The 17051-nt window shown below is 38.3% G+C and overlaps 1 protein-coding gene, 1 non-coding gene and 1 pseudogene across 5 annotated transcripts in view; 1 reads left to right on the top strand and 2 right to left on the bottom strand.

Annotated features, from left to right (window-relative positions):
* Positions 1-17051, bottom strand: part of Dennd5b (DENN domain containing 5B) — a 116534-nt gene that overhangs the window by 53042 nt on the left and 46441 nt on the right. For all 4 annotated transcript variants that reach the window (XR_015047537.1, XM_029478754.2, XM_021165869.3 and 1 more), the window contains 3 exons: positions 14365-14552; positions 3952-4488; positions 831-1062 (listed from right to left, as the gene is read on the bottom strand). Coding sequence is in view for 3 of the 4 variants with exons in the window: in XM_029478754.2 (XP_029334614.1) it covers positions 831-1062; positions 3952-4488; positions 14365-14552 (957 nt within the window). In the remaining variant the exon portion in view is untranslated. The remainder of the gene's footprint in view (positions 1-830; positions 1063-3951; positions 4489-14364; positions 14553-17051) is intronic.
* Positions 302-707, top strand: LOC110296453 (cytochrome c, somatic pseudogene; annotated as a pseudogene).
* Positions 11965-12073, bottom strand: LOC115031472 (U6 spliceosomal RNA). The gene has a single exon (XR_003837091.1). It is a non-coding gene; the product is annotated as a U6 spliceosomal RNA (small nuclear RNA).

Below are 17051 nucleotides of genomic sequence, written 5' to 3'. Positions count from 1 at the left end.
ACATGGGGATTATTCATGATGTCCCAAAATGAAAGTTAACTTTGTATCTTAGGTGTGGTGGCCCATTCCTTTAAAATCCAGCATTCAAGAAGCAGAGACAGGCAAATCTGAGTTAGAGGCCAGTCTGATTTACAGAGCAAGTTCCAGGATGGCCAGAGCTACACAAAGAAACTCTGTCTTAAGTCGCCCTTCATCCCCGCAAAAAGAAAATTAACTTTGTGTTGAAAATGTCGGAGAGAGCAGGACGTTTGTCTTCGAGTCTGAATGTTTGTGGTGTTGACCAGCCCAGAGTGAATTAAAAATGGGTGATGTTGAAAAAGGCAACAAGATATTTGTTCAGAGGTGTGCCCAGTGCCACACTGTGGAAAAGGAAGGCAAGCATAAAACTGGACCAAATCCCCATGGTCTGTTTGGGCGGAAGGCAGGTCAGGCTGCTGGATTCTCTTACACAGATGCCAACAAGAACAAAGGCATCACCTGGGGAGAGGATACCCTGGTGGAGTATTCGGAGAATCCCAAAAAGAATATCCCTGGAACAAAAATGATCTTCAATGAAATTAAGAAGAAGGGAGAAAGGGCAAACCTAATAGCTTATCTTCAAAAGGCTACTAATGATAATTCCTCTGCCTTATTTATTACAAAACAAACATCTCATGGATTTTAATGTACACCATAATTTAATTCATACACCAAATTCAGATCATGAATGGCTAACAATGTTTTTGTTGGACAGTTCTAATTTAAGTAAAACTGACTTATCGTAAAAAATAAAAGTCAACAGTTTATAAAAAGAAATGATTGTGCACTTAAAACATGTACGGTAAATATACCTGCTTCTTTTAAACTGCTGCATTTCTGATATATAGATGTCCGCAGGGTGGGTGCCCTTACATTATACAATCTGATCTTCTCAATCCGAGAATCAAAGACCCGAAGCAGAGGGTCTTTCTCTTCCCATTGAGACATGATCTTATTATCAATAAAGGTGGCAAACATCTGTGTTTCAATGAAGCGTGAAAGAAATGGCAGGTAAGGCTCAGGCTGGTCAGAGAGAAAAGAAGCCTGTAATGAGATAATTAGCAAATTATTACTTTTATCTTAATATTATAAAGATGAAACAAGTTTGTTGTTAAGGTCATTACTTTTCAAACTTACTACACATAAAACTGATACTTGGCATTTAAAAAGCCTTGCAAATCTGTTTTTCTTTCTCTAAATTTATAGACTTTAGGCCAGTTAGGGCTTTGGTATTTGATCTTACCTTTCACAATGGATTTATATTAGTATCCTGATGACCATTATGGAGAATATAGGACACTAGTGAATGATGGTGGATATGTTGCTATTCAATGGACTGTCAACCACCCACTTCTCTTACCATTACATTTTGAGTAATCTCTTCTGTTCTCTGATCCAAGCTTAGGAAGTGAACCCCTACCAAAAGGCTGCTAGATGTGTAACTGAGATACATATGTATATATCACAATAATTGCATGTTTATGAAAGAATTTAAAAATGACAATGTAGAATTTGTGCCTATTGGTCAACTTCATTTGGTCAAGCAGATGTTTTTCTAGGCTCATTCTTCTTGTTAACTCAAGATCAAACTCCTTCTACACCTGTTTTGACACAATTGTCTGAGACTTAAAGAGAGAGAGAAACAATGCCTAAAAAAAATCATAGAAGTGAACCTTCAAAAACATACAGGTTGTTTTCTTCTCCTACTAGCCTGTCTGATGTAATATCATTTATAATTGGATTTTAATCTGAAGTGTTCACTTTTTTTTTTGTGCTCTGCGGGTTCATGTGAGATGTATGTACGAATTCTAATCTTGGTTAAGATTATCTCAAACTTGTAAGTGAATTCCTGTTTTAGTCACTGTGTTGGTTTGCTTTTCATTCTTTCACTCTTCAGGGTGGATACCATGTATCAGAGCCAAAAGAGAGATGGGGCAGTTCTGACACAGATTGGGGGCAGTTCAAACATAAGATGCTTTGCTTAGTACTCACCAGTTACTTCCTGGCATATTTAATTTTTCCATTTCAGTACTTTAGGAGACTTTTAATAAAACCTTCTTTATAGAATCCACTTTTCAATTTAGGTGCTTCCACTGTTTAAATGCACTTATGTAAGTCCAAATACCCAGACAGACTCATAGTAATCTCTAGAAATCAGTTCACCTTGTTAAGTGCTATTTCACAGATGAACATCAAAATTACTTTTTATAGGACAGATATAGCCTCGTCCTCATCTGGCCTTTGATTTTCAGATTCTTGTGTTCTGTAAAATTTAAAATCAACTAGAAGAGGGCTTGCAAGCCTACTATGCCTTGTATGTTTCCTTTGTAAAAAGATGATCACAGCCTTCTGGAACTCAGCACGTACATTTCATTTTCTTAGGGGTTATACAGAAAGAATTCCACTTCTAGTATGAAACTACTTAGAGAGTAAAAAAGAACTAGATACTAGGATATGAACTTAAATCGGATTTTGAACTGCTCCAAGGATAGATTATGAATGTATAAGTTTAGTTCTTTTTTTTTTTTTTTGGTTTTTCGAGACAGGGTTTCTCTGTGTAGTCCTGGCTGTCCTGGAACTCACTCTGTAGACCAGGCTGGCCTCGAACTCAGAAATCCGCCTGCCTCTGCCTCCCAAGTGCTGGGATTAAAGGTGTGCGCCACCACGCCCGGCATAAGTTTAGTTCTTAAGGTAGAGAAAAAAAACATAATAAAATTAAGCAAAAATGAGGACAGGTCATAGAGCAGAAATATATTTGAAAAATGGTTTCTTAATATTAAAGAAATTTAATCAAGCATTAACTACACCAGTAAATCCTGATGTACATAGTATATTATCCTCCATAAGAAAAAAGATCTGGTGAAATCAGAAAATAATCTTTGATACTACACAAACATTTAGTAAAAACCTATTTGTCAGATGCTCCACAATTAAACATTTAGCATCTTGGAGTGTAATGGCTCCTTTGGGAGTTCTTCTATGGCACATTCCAACAGCAGACTTATGTTTGTTCAGTAACAGAGGCAGAGGACTCAACTGCATCCCCGTGGAAGACTTCCTGTGTATCTCTAGTGCTTGTCTCTGTTGGAGAAACCCGGGGCACACAAACAACACTGGACAGAATGCAGCAAACCTTGAAAGATGCTTCCACAGGACAGTAAAAGCTGCTACATTTTCTAATCTCCTTTTCTAATACTGGAACATAATCCTAGAGTAATAGTCACAAAACCCAATTTGTTCTCTTTTAAGATACTAAAGATATAAAAATTAGTCTTATGAAACTGAGCTTTACATGAACAAACTGTGACCTACATCACTGGGTGAAAACTAAACCATCGGTGAGAATTTCTTAGAAAAGGAACAGGCTTAATTTTTTTTTAGACTTAGTCATAAAACAGGACTTGTGAAAATCAAGTTCCTATAATTTAAGCCTTGTTCAAGTGCAGAAAATTAAGATGTAGCAATTTAATACACAATTTAAAGGCCAGTTCTATGAGCGGTCAATTTGCTTTTTTGTTTTTAAGACAGGTCTCAGGTTTCCTAGACTGGTCTCAAACTTACTACATAGCAGAGGATGGCCTTGCACTTCTCCGCTTCTACCTCCCAAGAATGTGTTCTCTTGTGAAACTATTTTATCTCACATAAAGTACATAATGGAATAGAAAAAAAAAAAAAAGGAAAAACCTGTGCTTAAAAAGGTAAAAAGATCCTCTTGGAGATGGGGGAGGAGGAATGGGGAGAAGAACTGTCGAAGGGTGGATTGGGAGGGAAATAACGACTGGACTGTAAAAAACATAGATAATTTAAAAAAAGAAGGAAGGAAGGAAGAAAAGAAGAAAGGAAGAAAAGAAGTGTTACAAAAAAAGTTTAAAAGATTAGTAATTTAGGCCATTAATAATCATAAAGAGGAAAACTATGTATGGTTCTTTTTACTTTGTCAAAGTTCTGCATCTGTTCCCGGTTGGTCAGCCAGGACTCCATGTCCTGGGCAGTCTGAATCACAAATGCTTCGTAATCGGCAAACATCTGTGTAAAACGGTTGGCAAAGACCTCTCGCAGCTGTACATTGAGCTGGGAGTCCCTCAAGTCGGCCTCTTCACACTGCAATTTTAAATCCTTTTCTTTTTCACTCAGAGAAGCTGGGAGGTCAATTTTTTCCATGGTCACCCCAGTCCTCTTGGCAAGAGCCTGGAGGCGGGCTATGGTCTCACTGCCCTTCAGTAGCTCATACACGCTGACGCTGTTGTTGGGGACATTTCCATTCTTTTTGTCATTAGCCAAATCTTTCAGAACCATATTCTTCAGTTTGGTGGCACTCTCACTACAATGTAGGCTGCCCTCAGGAGGAATCCCAAATTGGAGAAGAACTTCAGACAACTCCTGGATAAAATCCACTTTATTGGGGAACTGTGGAAATTCTTCAGGCAACTCAATAAAATGGTTGTCAATATCCACGAAGCACAAATTAGCCTGAAATGGAAAAAGAGAAAAACAGAAAGGTTTTTTTGAACTTGTACAAGGCTGACTGATTAACACTTTAGTGATTTCAAGGGCTCCAATGTTATAGATCTAGAGCCAAATTATCTTGTGCTATTTTTTGCCTCCTGAATAGCATTACTGCCCACCTGTGTTTGGCCTAACATCTTTATAAGTACCAGTGAGGCGCTTTAGCTTCTACCAACCTAAAGACTAGGAATGTCATCAAATAATATTTGAGGTCTATATCAGAGACATCCCTGCTTTGCTGTAACCTGCTTACCTCTTTAGAAGCAGTAAAAACAAAAATTTAACTCAGGCATGGTAACACACATCTTTAATCCCAGCACTAGAGACAGTGGAAGGTAGGTCTCTGAGTTCAAAGCCAGCCTGGTCTACATAGTGAGTTCGAGGACAGCCAGGGCTACATACTGAGAGACCATGAAGAAAAAAAAAGTTTTTAAATATTAAAGAAAAAAATTAAAATATCATATGGAAGGAGGAAGTAACAGCACAATTAATCCCAGTACTTGGGAGGAAGAGGCAGGTGGACCTCTGAGTTTGAGGCCAGCCTGGTTTACAGAGCAAGTTTTAGGACAGCCAGGGCCACACAGAGAAACCCTGTCTCGAAAAACAAACAAACAAAACAAAACAAAAACCAACCAACCAACCTAAAAAGATCTAAAATATAGGGGCTGAAGAGATGGCTCAGCAGGAGTACTGTTCTTTCAGAGGACCTAGGTTCAGTTCCCAGCACCCACATGGCAGCTCACAATTATCTGTAACTCCAGCCCCAGGAGATCCAATGCCTTCTTACTTTCATAGGCACCAGGCATACACATAGTGAGCAAACAACACACAGTGCATATACAGGCATGTAGGCAAAACACTCCTACGCATTAAAAAAAAAAAAAACTCAAAAAATTTAAAACTATTCAGAGGGAGAAAGGGAAGATGGAGGTAGCAGGGCTTTTCTGAAACTCACTAAAGGAAAATTATTTCTTCCTGGTAAAGTATGGCTATTTTATAGAAATAATTATCTATTTTTTCTTTAATTTTCTTGTTACATGATTTCTGGTCACAAGAATACTTTCTGAGTTCTATACTTCTGGCTCAAGGCAGAGACGTGGTATTCTAAATTGCTCAAAGATGGATACACTCTTGTCCCCGCCTTTAAGTTCATCCACCTTGGCCTGAGAATCCCTGTGATGGCTAGTCTTGGTTGTCAATTTGGCTATATCTAGACTTAACCTAAAAACCCAAAATGGCTGGGCACACCCATGAAAGCTTTTTACTAAATTAAACCACTTGAAGTGGGAAGACCCAATTCTAATCTGGGTCTTTGAGGTGGGTAGATACACTTTTTTTTTTTTTTTTAAGATTTATTTATTTATTATATGTAAGTACACTGTAGCTGTCTTCAGACGCACCAGAAGAGGGCACCAGATCTCATTACGGATGGTTGTGAGCCACCATGTGGTTGCTGGGATTTGAACTCAGGACCTTCAGAAGAGCAGTCAGTGCTCTTACCCGCTGAGCCATCTCGCCAGCCCAGGGAAAATACATATTTAACCTGGACCACACCTCTGGCTGGCCGGTAGCTTATACAAAGGCCATGGAAAAAGGAAGTTTGCTCCCTATCTCTGCCTGTTTGATCTCACTCTTGCTAGCAAGGCCATTCTGTCATTGGTTTTAGAGCCTACTTCTTCAGGATTCCAGTGTATACTGAAGACCAGCTGAGAAATCCAACCTCATAGACTAAGTAAGCAACTACTAGATTCTTGGATCTTCTGTTGGTAGACAGTCGTTTTAGACTAGGAGGATCAGAGCCTGTAAGGCATTCTAATTCTAATAAATACTTTCTCTTTCTCCATGTATATAATTTCCCCCTCCATTCTATAAATTCTGTTCCTCTAGAGAACCCTGATTAATACAATCATGTAGACAGTAAACTGCCCCTCAGGAAAGCTGTCTGTTATACTTAAAGACTTGTTAAGAAGATGGGAGGAGTAACTATTCCTTTAATGAGATAGGCACTTACATGCCCCAGAGGCCCTCCAAGAATGTAGTTGCTTACATCCTCAAAGCTAAGCCTTTGTGCTTTCTAGGAAAGTGTAATTTGTTCTCTTTTTTCCCCCTCTTTTTTAAAATTTACCTTTTCAGATCCTGGCCAAAATTCTAAGTCAGTTACCTCTGAGCATCTTTACTGTCCTTCTGAAGCCCCTGTCTCCCATGAAGGTGGTAGAAAAATTTCACTGCTGAATCTGCCACTGTTTTGTAACTCAAAACACAACTTTGTTTGTTTGTTTTACTCTATGTGGACCTTCCCAGCAACTGTGAGATTTTTACCATGCCTACCATTGTTTTTTCTCTCAAACACTAATTGTCTTTAAGTTTCTTTCTGAGTTGTCTTATTTTACTTATGAGACTAAGAATTGGAAAAAGGGACTCACTATTCCCTGGTAATAATGCACTTTTAATTTTAATTTTTTTTTAATAGCACAGGGTCTCAGGTAGCTCATGCTGGCCTCAAACTACCTAGGCAACTGAGGTAACTTTGAACTTTGGGTCCTCCTTGCTACGTCTTTTGAAGTGCTCTTACAGATATGTGCCACTATACCTAGCTTACTTTCCTGTCATAAATGTATACATACACACATTATCAAATCTAGATCCTATATGAGACCTTGTCTTACCCTCCGTTTCTCCATTTCTCCATTAGATCTTTTCCCTACACAGCCTCCTTTCTACTGTCATCTCACATATGTGTGTTTGTGTGTCTGTTTATGTGTGTATGGTGTGTGTGCATTAAAAAGGATCTAGATTCCACATTAAAAAAAACACACAATATTTGTCTTTGTGAGCAGGCTTTTTTTTATTTAACATGATCTCTAGATCATTCATTTTCTATCAAATGAAATAACTTCCTTTTGTGTCTGAATAAAATTCCATTGTGTATGCAAGCCAAATTTTTCTTATTATTCTATCTGTGTATACTGATTCCCTATTGGCTATTATGAATTGTGCATCAATAAACATGGATGTGCAGGGATCTCTGTGGTATTCTGACTTAGATTCCTTTGGGTATATGCCCAGGAATGTTATAGCTAGATCATAAGGTAGTTCTATTTTTCATTTTTTAAGGGACTTCCATAGTGACTTTCATATTGGCTTTATCAATTTACATTCCCACAAGCAGTATGAGATAGTTCTTCTTTCTCCACATTCCCACTAGTATTTGTTATTTCCTTTATTTTCTTTTTATTTTTTGAGACAAGGTCATATAGACCAATCTGGCCCTACCTTGCTGTGTGGTTAATACGGGTGCTAATGCACTGCTTCCACTTCCACTTCACTGCTTCTTTCCTTCTCCCTTCCTCTCTGTGGGGGATTTGAATAGGAATGACACCCACAGACTCACTTGTGTGAAGGCTTAGCCTATAGGGAGTGGCACTGTTTGGAGGTGTGGCCTTGTTGGACAGTGTGTCACTGTGGAGGTAGACTTTGAGGTCTCTTAAATGCTCAGGCTATGGTCAGTGTGGCGTACAGTCTCCTGCTGCTGCCTGCAGATCAAGATGTAGAACTCTTGGCTCCTCCAGCACCATGTCTTCCTGCACACTGCCATGCTTTCCACCATGATGATAATGGACTAAACTTCTGAAACTGTAAGCCAGCCCAATTAAATCTTTCTGTATAAGAGTTGCTTTGGTTGTGGTGTCTCTTCACAGCAACACAATCCTAATACACACTCTTTTTTTCCTCTCCTTCTTCTCCCCTACCCCAAATTTACTCTTCTACATCCCACCATGCTGGGAATAGGACCCAGGGATTTGTACATGTGCTAACTTGGGCTATATCCCCAGCATCAGAAGATGTTCTTGGTTTGATAAAAAGGTATGACAAATCAGAGGAAGTATTTTCTAAGCTTATTTATACCTTTAATTTGCCAGAAGTAAAGTCAAGTCTCAAGTTAAACTCAATAAAAAATTTCCAGGATTTACCCTTGTTCAAAAACAGGTAATCAACAATTATTCCTAGAATCTGATGTAATATTTAAGTCTAGACCTTTAATGGAGGTCCAACAAGTTAGGCGGTTTTCTGGAACCTGCTCTAATGTGTATCTCCACACACCTATGACTCTGCTAGGTTTTGTGGACGTTTCCTTTTCCTCATTTTTCCTTATTATTTCCAACATCAGTAGTTTTCTCTAAATAAAGGGCTGAAACATGACATCTTGATAACTTCCATGTGTGTCTGTCTTTAGCCTCTAGAAAGCAGGCTACACTTGAGAGCATAGCAGGGAGAAGGCAGGGCATCAAAATTCAAATAGCTGTTTAATATCTTTTAAAATGTATTCACTTATTCATTTTTTTGAGACAAGGTCTCTCTAGGTATTCCTGGCTGGTCTTGAACTCTCAAGATCTGCCTACCTCAGCCTCCCAAGTGTTAGGATTAAAGGCCTGTGCTACCTGACCACTGTCAGCTGATCCTCACTGGTTTTGAGTCTGTTCATCAGAAACCTCTCAGCACTCTCATTGCAAACTTCTTCTGTATTGATACTTTCCTGCTTTCTTTCTGTTTTCTCCCTCTCCTTTCTAGTGAAAAGAGAGAAGGCACTTGCTATCTTGCTTATAATCATGAAATCACTGCTGTCCTACAAATGTGTTGCCAGATGAGAATCTGGCACCTCAATTACTGACTGTCTTCACATTCACATACAAGCCTCCCATAGCCTCCTATGCTTGCTCAGAAAGGCCCCAAAGGGCCTTAATACCAACAAAACAGAAATGAATACAAACCCCTGATACTCTATTGAAGAAAATCCAAAGGCCCTCTTCTTTGAAATAAATAAATAAATAAAAGAGCTGGAGAGATGGTTCAGCAGTTAAGAGCACTGACTGCTCTTCCAAAAGTCCTGAGTTCAATTCCCAGCAACCACATGGCGGTTCACAGCCATCTGTAGTGGAATCTGATGCCCTCTTCTGCCATGTCTGAAGACAGCTACAGTGTATTCATATACATTGAATGAATGAATGAATGAATGAATAAATAAATAAATAAATATTAAAAAAAACCCAAGAATTTCACATAAAAGGAATTCTGGTAAATTGCCTTCTTTTTTTTTTTTTTGAAGCTATTCATTTTTAAAATATTCTGTCACAAGAGCCCATGAAGTACTGTATATATGATAAAACAAATATGCTTATATTTGTTTCTATATTTCTGATATTTCTAATTTCTATATTTCTGAGTAACAGTGCCTAAAAACTTTCATGATATTACCTCTAATTAAAAGCAATGCATGGCCAGGCGTGGTGGCACACACCTTTAATCCCAGCACTTGGGAGGCAGAGGCAGGCAGACTTCTGAGTTCAAGGCCAGTCAGGGCTATACAGAGAAACCCTGTCTCGAAAAAACCAAAATACATACATACATACATACATACATACATACATACATAAATTAAAAGCAATGCATATGAGCTGGAGAGATAGCTTAGAGGTTGAGAACACTGACTGCTCTTCCAGAGGTCCTTAGTTCAATTGCGAGCAACCACATGGTGGCTTACAACTATCTTTAATGAGATCTAGCACCCTCTACTTGTGTGCTTGCATGTATGTAGGCAGAATACTGTGTATATAATAAATAAATCTTTAAAACAAGCACAATGCATATGCCAGACCTGGTGTCAGACACCTTTAGTCTTAGCACTCAAGGCAATCAGATATCTTCGAGTTTGTGATCAACCTGGTCTATGTATGGGGTTTAGGACAGCCAAAGTTACTTAGTGAGACTTCGTCTCTAAAGCAAAAATGAAATAAAATACATATTTCCTCAGAATCTCAAAGCAAGGTGCACTAAAAAATATGATTCTCTTAACTTTTTTTTATAGATTCATTTATTTTTTATTTATATGATACACTGCAGCTATCTTCAGGCACACACTGGAAAAGTGCATCGAATCCCATTACAGATGATTGGGAGCCACCATGTGGTTGCTGGAAATTGAACTCAGGACCTCTGGAAGAGCAGTCAGTGCTCTTAACCACTGAGTCATCTCTCCAGCCCGTCTCTTAACCTTTTTCTTTTTCTTTTTAAAATATATATTGCACAGCCACATCCACAGGAAATAGCGAGAGTCATGAAGCCAGCACAGCTGCTTGGCACAGTTCCAGCAAAGCTGAGCAGAAAACTGCAGTGGCTGTCCTTCATTCTCTAACTTTTGGGTTTTGGTCTCTGCACGCTGCATTCCTGGATACATTCTGCATTGTGATTCATTTTATGTTTTTTCCTAAGGAAAATTACATCTGAGTCCTTTTAGTAAAATCCTAAAATTAATTTTATCTGGCCACTATGTGGAAGTCTTCCTATGCCCTGGAGATCATTAAGCACAGATAAGCACATAGCTAGATGGGGCTACTACTTAAGGAATCTTCTTGGGGTATCCGCCCCTGAGCAAACTCAAACAGTATAATTGGTGCAGGGTAAACAGAACTGACAAACTGACTGGCTAGGAGAACAGGTTACAGATTCAAGGTCTCATTTTATTATAGCTTAGAACTCTCTGAAAATGTAGTTTAAAGATGGGGAGCAGTCATACAGGGTTATACTCTTGAGAAAATAAAACCCACTAAATAAGATAGATTGAATAAAATAAACGTTTCCTACTTATTAGTATAGATGATGAAACATATAGTAAAACATATAGTAACATAGAAACAGTAAAAGAAGTTAGGTATTAGTATTTGCTATCATAAAAAGACCAGTTCAGATATTTTCTGCTTGTCTAGAGTGTTTTCAGGATGTCGTATAATAAGTGTGTTTGCTTTAAAGGGTTTAGATTCTTTAAATTGGAGTTATAGGGCTCATAATAAAAATAAAATCTGTTCTGTTTATATTTTTTTAATTGGGACTGAACTTGTAACCTTGGACATACAATAAACAAACCAAACACAATCTGTAACCATCAGTCTGTCTTTGATCTGTGAATCCTGTAAAAATAAAGAAGCACCTGACTGGTCAGTCAGAGCTGTGAGGCTCCCTGGCCCACTGACACCTGACTCCCTCACTCCCCTAATACAGTAAAGATGAGCAAGAACAGTTGGTTGTAGGTAAGGTTCCAGACTCCGTAATCAGAGCTGCGTTCTTCTACCCTCCTCCCACTCCCCATGTTACTCCCTAAAAGACAATACAACAAAACTAACATCTATCATTTTGGAATCATGAGAAAAGGGAGTAGGTGGTTAATTATAAGTCTAGGCAGTTACATTAGACACCCAACAACTAAAATCATACCTTCCTAAAATAATCATTTTGTAAGCTTGCCATTTTCATAACTATTTTTAGAAACTTTCTTGCTAGATTTAGTCATTATTTTATTTCTGAGTTTTCAGGGGGAAGGGGAGGAAAGCATCCCTGGAGTGCACATTTAAGTCTCGTTGTAGAAGACTTTTATTTTTAATATACATATAAAATTTGGAATTCTTTGTGAATTTTTGCGCGTCATCCTTGCACAGGGGCCATGGTAATCTTCTCTATATTGTTCCAATTTTTGTACATGTGCTGCCGAAGTGAGTACATATTTTTGGCTTTTTGAGAGAGGGTCTCACTATATATGTAGTCCTGGCTGTCTTGGAACTCTCTATGTAGGTCAGGCTGGCTTTGAACTCACTGAAATCCACTTGCCTCTGCCTCCCAAGTGCTAGGATTAAAGGTATGCAACACCCCACTCAGCTTAAAAAGACTAATTTTTTTTAATGTGTACTTCCTCCTTAAAATTATGTGAGGCTGTTTATTTCATTTCACTATAAAATGCTTCCAGAGTGTAGAGACATATTGTTAGCTTTTTCTTCTAAAACAATGGGGCTCTTAATGTATAGTTTCTACACAGAAACACTGCTTATTTTTATAGTTGATTCATGTTACTTCATATTATCATCCCATTATATGAATAGATGAGTTTGTGTACTGAGCTCAAGATTGGAAAAAAAAAAACCCTAGAAAATCACAGACATCATTCTGAGGCCTTTTAGAAAATTTAACTGGCTTATCTTTATTTAGAGTCAGATGATACAAACAAAGATCTTCCAACTATGTGTATATTAAGTGGCATTAAAATGTTTCAATAGGTAGTCATATAAACTGGGAAGAACTTTTATATATTTAAATAAAATTTCTTATATCATTTGATGATACACACACACATATAAAATCAATAAGAAACTAAAAACATTTTTTAAACAAAAAATCCATATGGTAGCCCATTTCTTTTCCTTTGAAAATGCAAAGAATTTAGTTCTTTAAAACAACAAGATACTGCATTAATATAATTAAGGAGAAAACAAGAAAATTCAGGGAATAGAGAAAGAAGTCAGTTACGGAGGAGAGAGAAGACAACACACTTCCTTTCCCCTGACAAAGGACAGGACAATATGCACCTGTTTCATATGGCCTCAATCAAGCTATTTCCCAATAAATGACAAAGCTAATTTAGCCAAAGGCAACATGGTTGACTGATTACAGGATTAGCTACTCATTATAATGGCTGTGATAATGTGTTATTTTAAATTCACTTCTTAAAATGAGGATCTCTATGAGAAATAAGAACAAGTAAGGTGAATGTGCTGACTGAATGCTATAATCTAATTACATCATTAGCTATTTCATGTTTTAAATAGACTATGCCACTCTCATCAATATTTTATTTCAAAGCTGTCCATTAAATAAATAAAGCTGTCCATTCCAATTTTGAATGGCATTAACAAAAGCTAAAAATTAAATTTCTAATGCTTTCAGAATTCTTATTTTCTTCCTAAATATTTTAAAATTTAATGCACAGAGAGCACAGAAACATTAAAGTGCCAAGAAGCTAGGGATTAATATTTTTGTTAACTTGGCATTGTCTGTGAGAAATTAAGAATAGGCTAATACTAAGATGGGAAGCGGTAAAGCATTGCTGCTTCCATTATCCCCATTTTGCTGAGAGATACTACTTTCCTTTCAGTGGAGGTCAAAAGTCAAATTTAATTCAGTAAGAATGATTCTTAAGGAACATTAAATATGACTGTACTTACTTGTCAAACTCACAACTAAATTAACTAAAACTCCCCCAGAATGGAGGTGTACACCTGTGAGGTGTTTTTGCTTAATTTAAAGAGGGAAGATCCACTTACAATCTAGATCTTTGAGGTAGGACAATACACCTTTAATCCAGATACTTTGAGGTGCGAAGACCACTTCTAATCTGGGCCATGTCTTCTGCTGGAAGTCTACTTCATAAGGACAGAAAGAAGGAAGTTTCTCTTTGCCTGGTTGTTCTCACTTGCTAGCAAGACCATTCCTTCAAAAGCATTAGAGCCTACATCTTCAGTAGTCCAACGTCTATTGAAGTCCAGCTGAGATATCCAGCCTCCAGACTGAGCAACTAGTGCATTCCTGGACTTCTTGTTGCTGGACAGCCATTGCTGGACTAGCTGGACCACAACTTATAAATCATACTAATCCCCTTTCTCTATATATTCATCTATAAGTTCTATTCCTCTATAGAACCCTAATACATTGCTTAAAAACAAATTTTATAGCATGAGGCTGGAAAAGAAGATAAATGCTTTTAGAATAATAAAATGGTAGTATCATACTATTATTGAACCACCTTCAGGAATGTATAGTTGTGAAAATTTGTTATTGTCTTCCTCTAACGTATTTTAACTAGTAGTTGTGTTATATAGCAAGTTTGCAGGCTAAGGCCTTAACCCCAAAGCACCTGGGAGATTCAGATGTTACTACTGCACAAAAACAATGCTACTTAATAAAAGAAGCCATGACCTAAGTCAACAAACAGCATGCTTCATCACTAATGACAAGTTTTACCTCTTGAGGAAGTTCTAATTTAGACCGGTCAGTTCCTTCTTTTGACTGAAGACCCATCAGATAAGGGACAGGGGCATCAAGAAAATGTAGCAGAGAGGCAGGGAGGATGGGTACATAAACATGCTGCCATTGAAAAGGGAACAAGAGTGTGGTAATGCCTTCTGCCACTGTCATCAGGCGCTGATAATCTGTACAGAACAAGAGAAATAAAAGGGAAGAATCCAAGTGAAAACAATTGCTTCAGTGGGCCTAAAAATATTAGAAAAAAAAATCAGTGTTAAAATAAGTATTTCTGGACTGGAGAGATGGCTCAGTGGTTTAGAGCACTTACTGCCCTAGCAGAGGGCCTGGATTTGATGCCCACCACCCATAGGATGGCTCGTGAAGGTCAGTATCTCCAATGCCAGAGGATCTGACACCTTCTTTTGACCTTTGAGGGCACCAGACACATAGTGCACACATATGATGCAGCCTGTAGATAACATGCATGTGTGTCTGCACTTTTACACATAAATAAATAAATCTTTTAAAAATTGAGAAATATTTCTTCATGATCATGGAGAAAGTAGGTCAGTTCTGGTCCATCACAATTAAAGAGTTAAATTACTTCCCCCCAATAGCTATAGAAAGTTGGAAACACCATCACCACTCTTTGGTTCTTGAAATCAGCAGTACTTGAGTAATTTGCATTCTCTCCCTCTCCTCCCCACCTCCCTGTCTTTCTGGGGTCTTACTGTATAGACCAGGCTGGTCCAGAACTCACAGAGATCCACCTGCTTCTGCCTCCTGAGTGCTGTGATTAAGGGGTGAGCCGCCACACCCAGCTCTGGTTGTGCTTTCTTTACATGGACTAATTTATTTATCAAAACTAGCGACTGTCTACAATATTATGCTGCCCTCTTAAGCAGTCTGCTGTAGATGTTTTATACTTACGCATGTTCACAATCCCTACTTAAGCCCCCAGATAGATACGTTTTATAATTAAGTTTGAAAAGTAGATCATAATCTATGGGGGATGCAGCCTGTAGATAACACTAATATTTTCAGAGCAAGCGATATAGTTTTCTATAGGACAGAGAGAGAGAGAAAGAGAGAGAGAGCGAGAGAGAGAGAGAGAGAGAGAGAGAGAGAGAGAAAGAGAGAGAGAGAGAGAGAGAGAGAGAGAGAGGGAGAGAGAGAAAGAGAAAAAGAGGAAGAGAAAGAGAAAGAGAAAGAGAAAGAGAAAAAGAGAGAGAGAAGTAAGTTTACTTTGGTTCTGATCTGGTTTTGATGATAAATCAGTTATAAAAAGACTCATTTTCAAAATTGTTTTAGACTTGAAAATTGAAGATAAGAGATTATGGACTTGTAAGAATTTCACAAAATTCTGTGTACACAATGACAGTAGATCTGGGGGCTGACTTTTTAACTTTAACTTTGCAAAAGGTTAAGGACAATGATCGTATGTTACTTGTCGCATTTGACCAAGCATAAAAAGGATGTTTTCCACTTAAAAATTTTGTGCCATTTCAACATTAAAAATTTTTAAAGATTTTTTTTATTATTTTAAAATTATGTGTATATGGGGGGCCAGACTGTGCACATGATTGCACAAGAGGGTGCTGGATCTCCCTGGAGCTGGGATTACAAGTACGTGTGAGCTGCCCTACATGGGTGCTGGGAATTGAACTGGTCCTCTGTAAGAGCAGTACATGTTCTTTTTTTTGTTTTTTGTTTTTAAAGAATTATTTATTTATTTTATGGACACGAGTACACTGTAGCTGTCCTCAAACACACCAGAAGAGGGCATCAGATCCTGTTACAGAAGGTTGTGAGCCACCATGTGGTTGCTGGGAATTGAACTCAGGACCTCTGGAAAAACAGTCAGTGCTCTTAACCGCTGAGCCATCTCTCCAGCCTGTAGTATATGTTCTTAACTGATGCTGGAGAGACAGCCAGAGGTGCTGGCAGGGGACCCAGACTTGATTCCTAGCACCTACATGGTGGCTTACAATCATTCGTAATTCCAGGAGATTCAATGATCTCTTCCTTTTTCAACATAATATTTTTATTGATTATTTAGAATTTTTTAAAAAAAATTTAATATATTTTTTATTACGTATTTTCCTCAATTACATTTCCAATGCTATCCCAAAAGTCCCCCACACCCTCCCCCCCACTTCCCTACCCACCCATTCCCATTTTTTTGGCCCTGGCGTTCCCCTGTACTGGGGCATATAAAGTTTGCGTGTCCAATGGGCCTTTCTTTCCAGTAATGGCCGACTAGGCTGTCTTTTGATACATATGCAGCTAGAGTCAAGAGCTCCGCGGTATTGGTTAGTTCATAATGTTGCACCTACAGGGTTGCAGATCTCTTTAGCTCCTTGGATACTTTCTCTAGCTCCTCCATTGGGGCCCTGTGATCCATCCAATAGCTGACTGTGAGCATCCACTTATGTGTTTGCTAGGCCCCGGCCTAGTCTCACAAGAGGCAGCTATATCAGGGTCCTTGCAGCAAACACTTGCTAGTGTATGCAATGCTGTCATTGTTTGGAGGCTAATTATGGGATGGATCCCTGGATATGGCAGTCTCTAGATGGTCCATCCTTTTGACTCAGCTCCAAACTTTGTCTCTGTAATCCTTCCATGGGTGATTGTTTCCAATTCTAAGAAGGGGCAAAGTGTCCACACTTTGGTCTTCGTTCTTC

This window comes from Mus caroli, unplaced genomic scaffold, assembly GCF_978045245.1.
Source record: "Mus caroli unplaced genomic scaffold, Mus_caroli_1 scaffold_7, whole genome shotgun sequence".
Lineage (NCBI taxonomy): Eukaryota > Metazoa > Chordata > Mammalia > Rodentia > Muridae > Mus > Mus caroli.
This window is presented reverse-complemented; position numbering and strand designations above follow the sequence as displayed.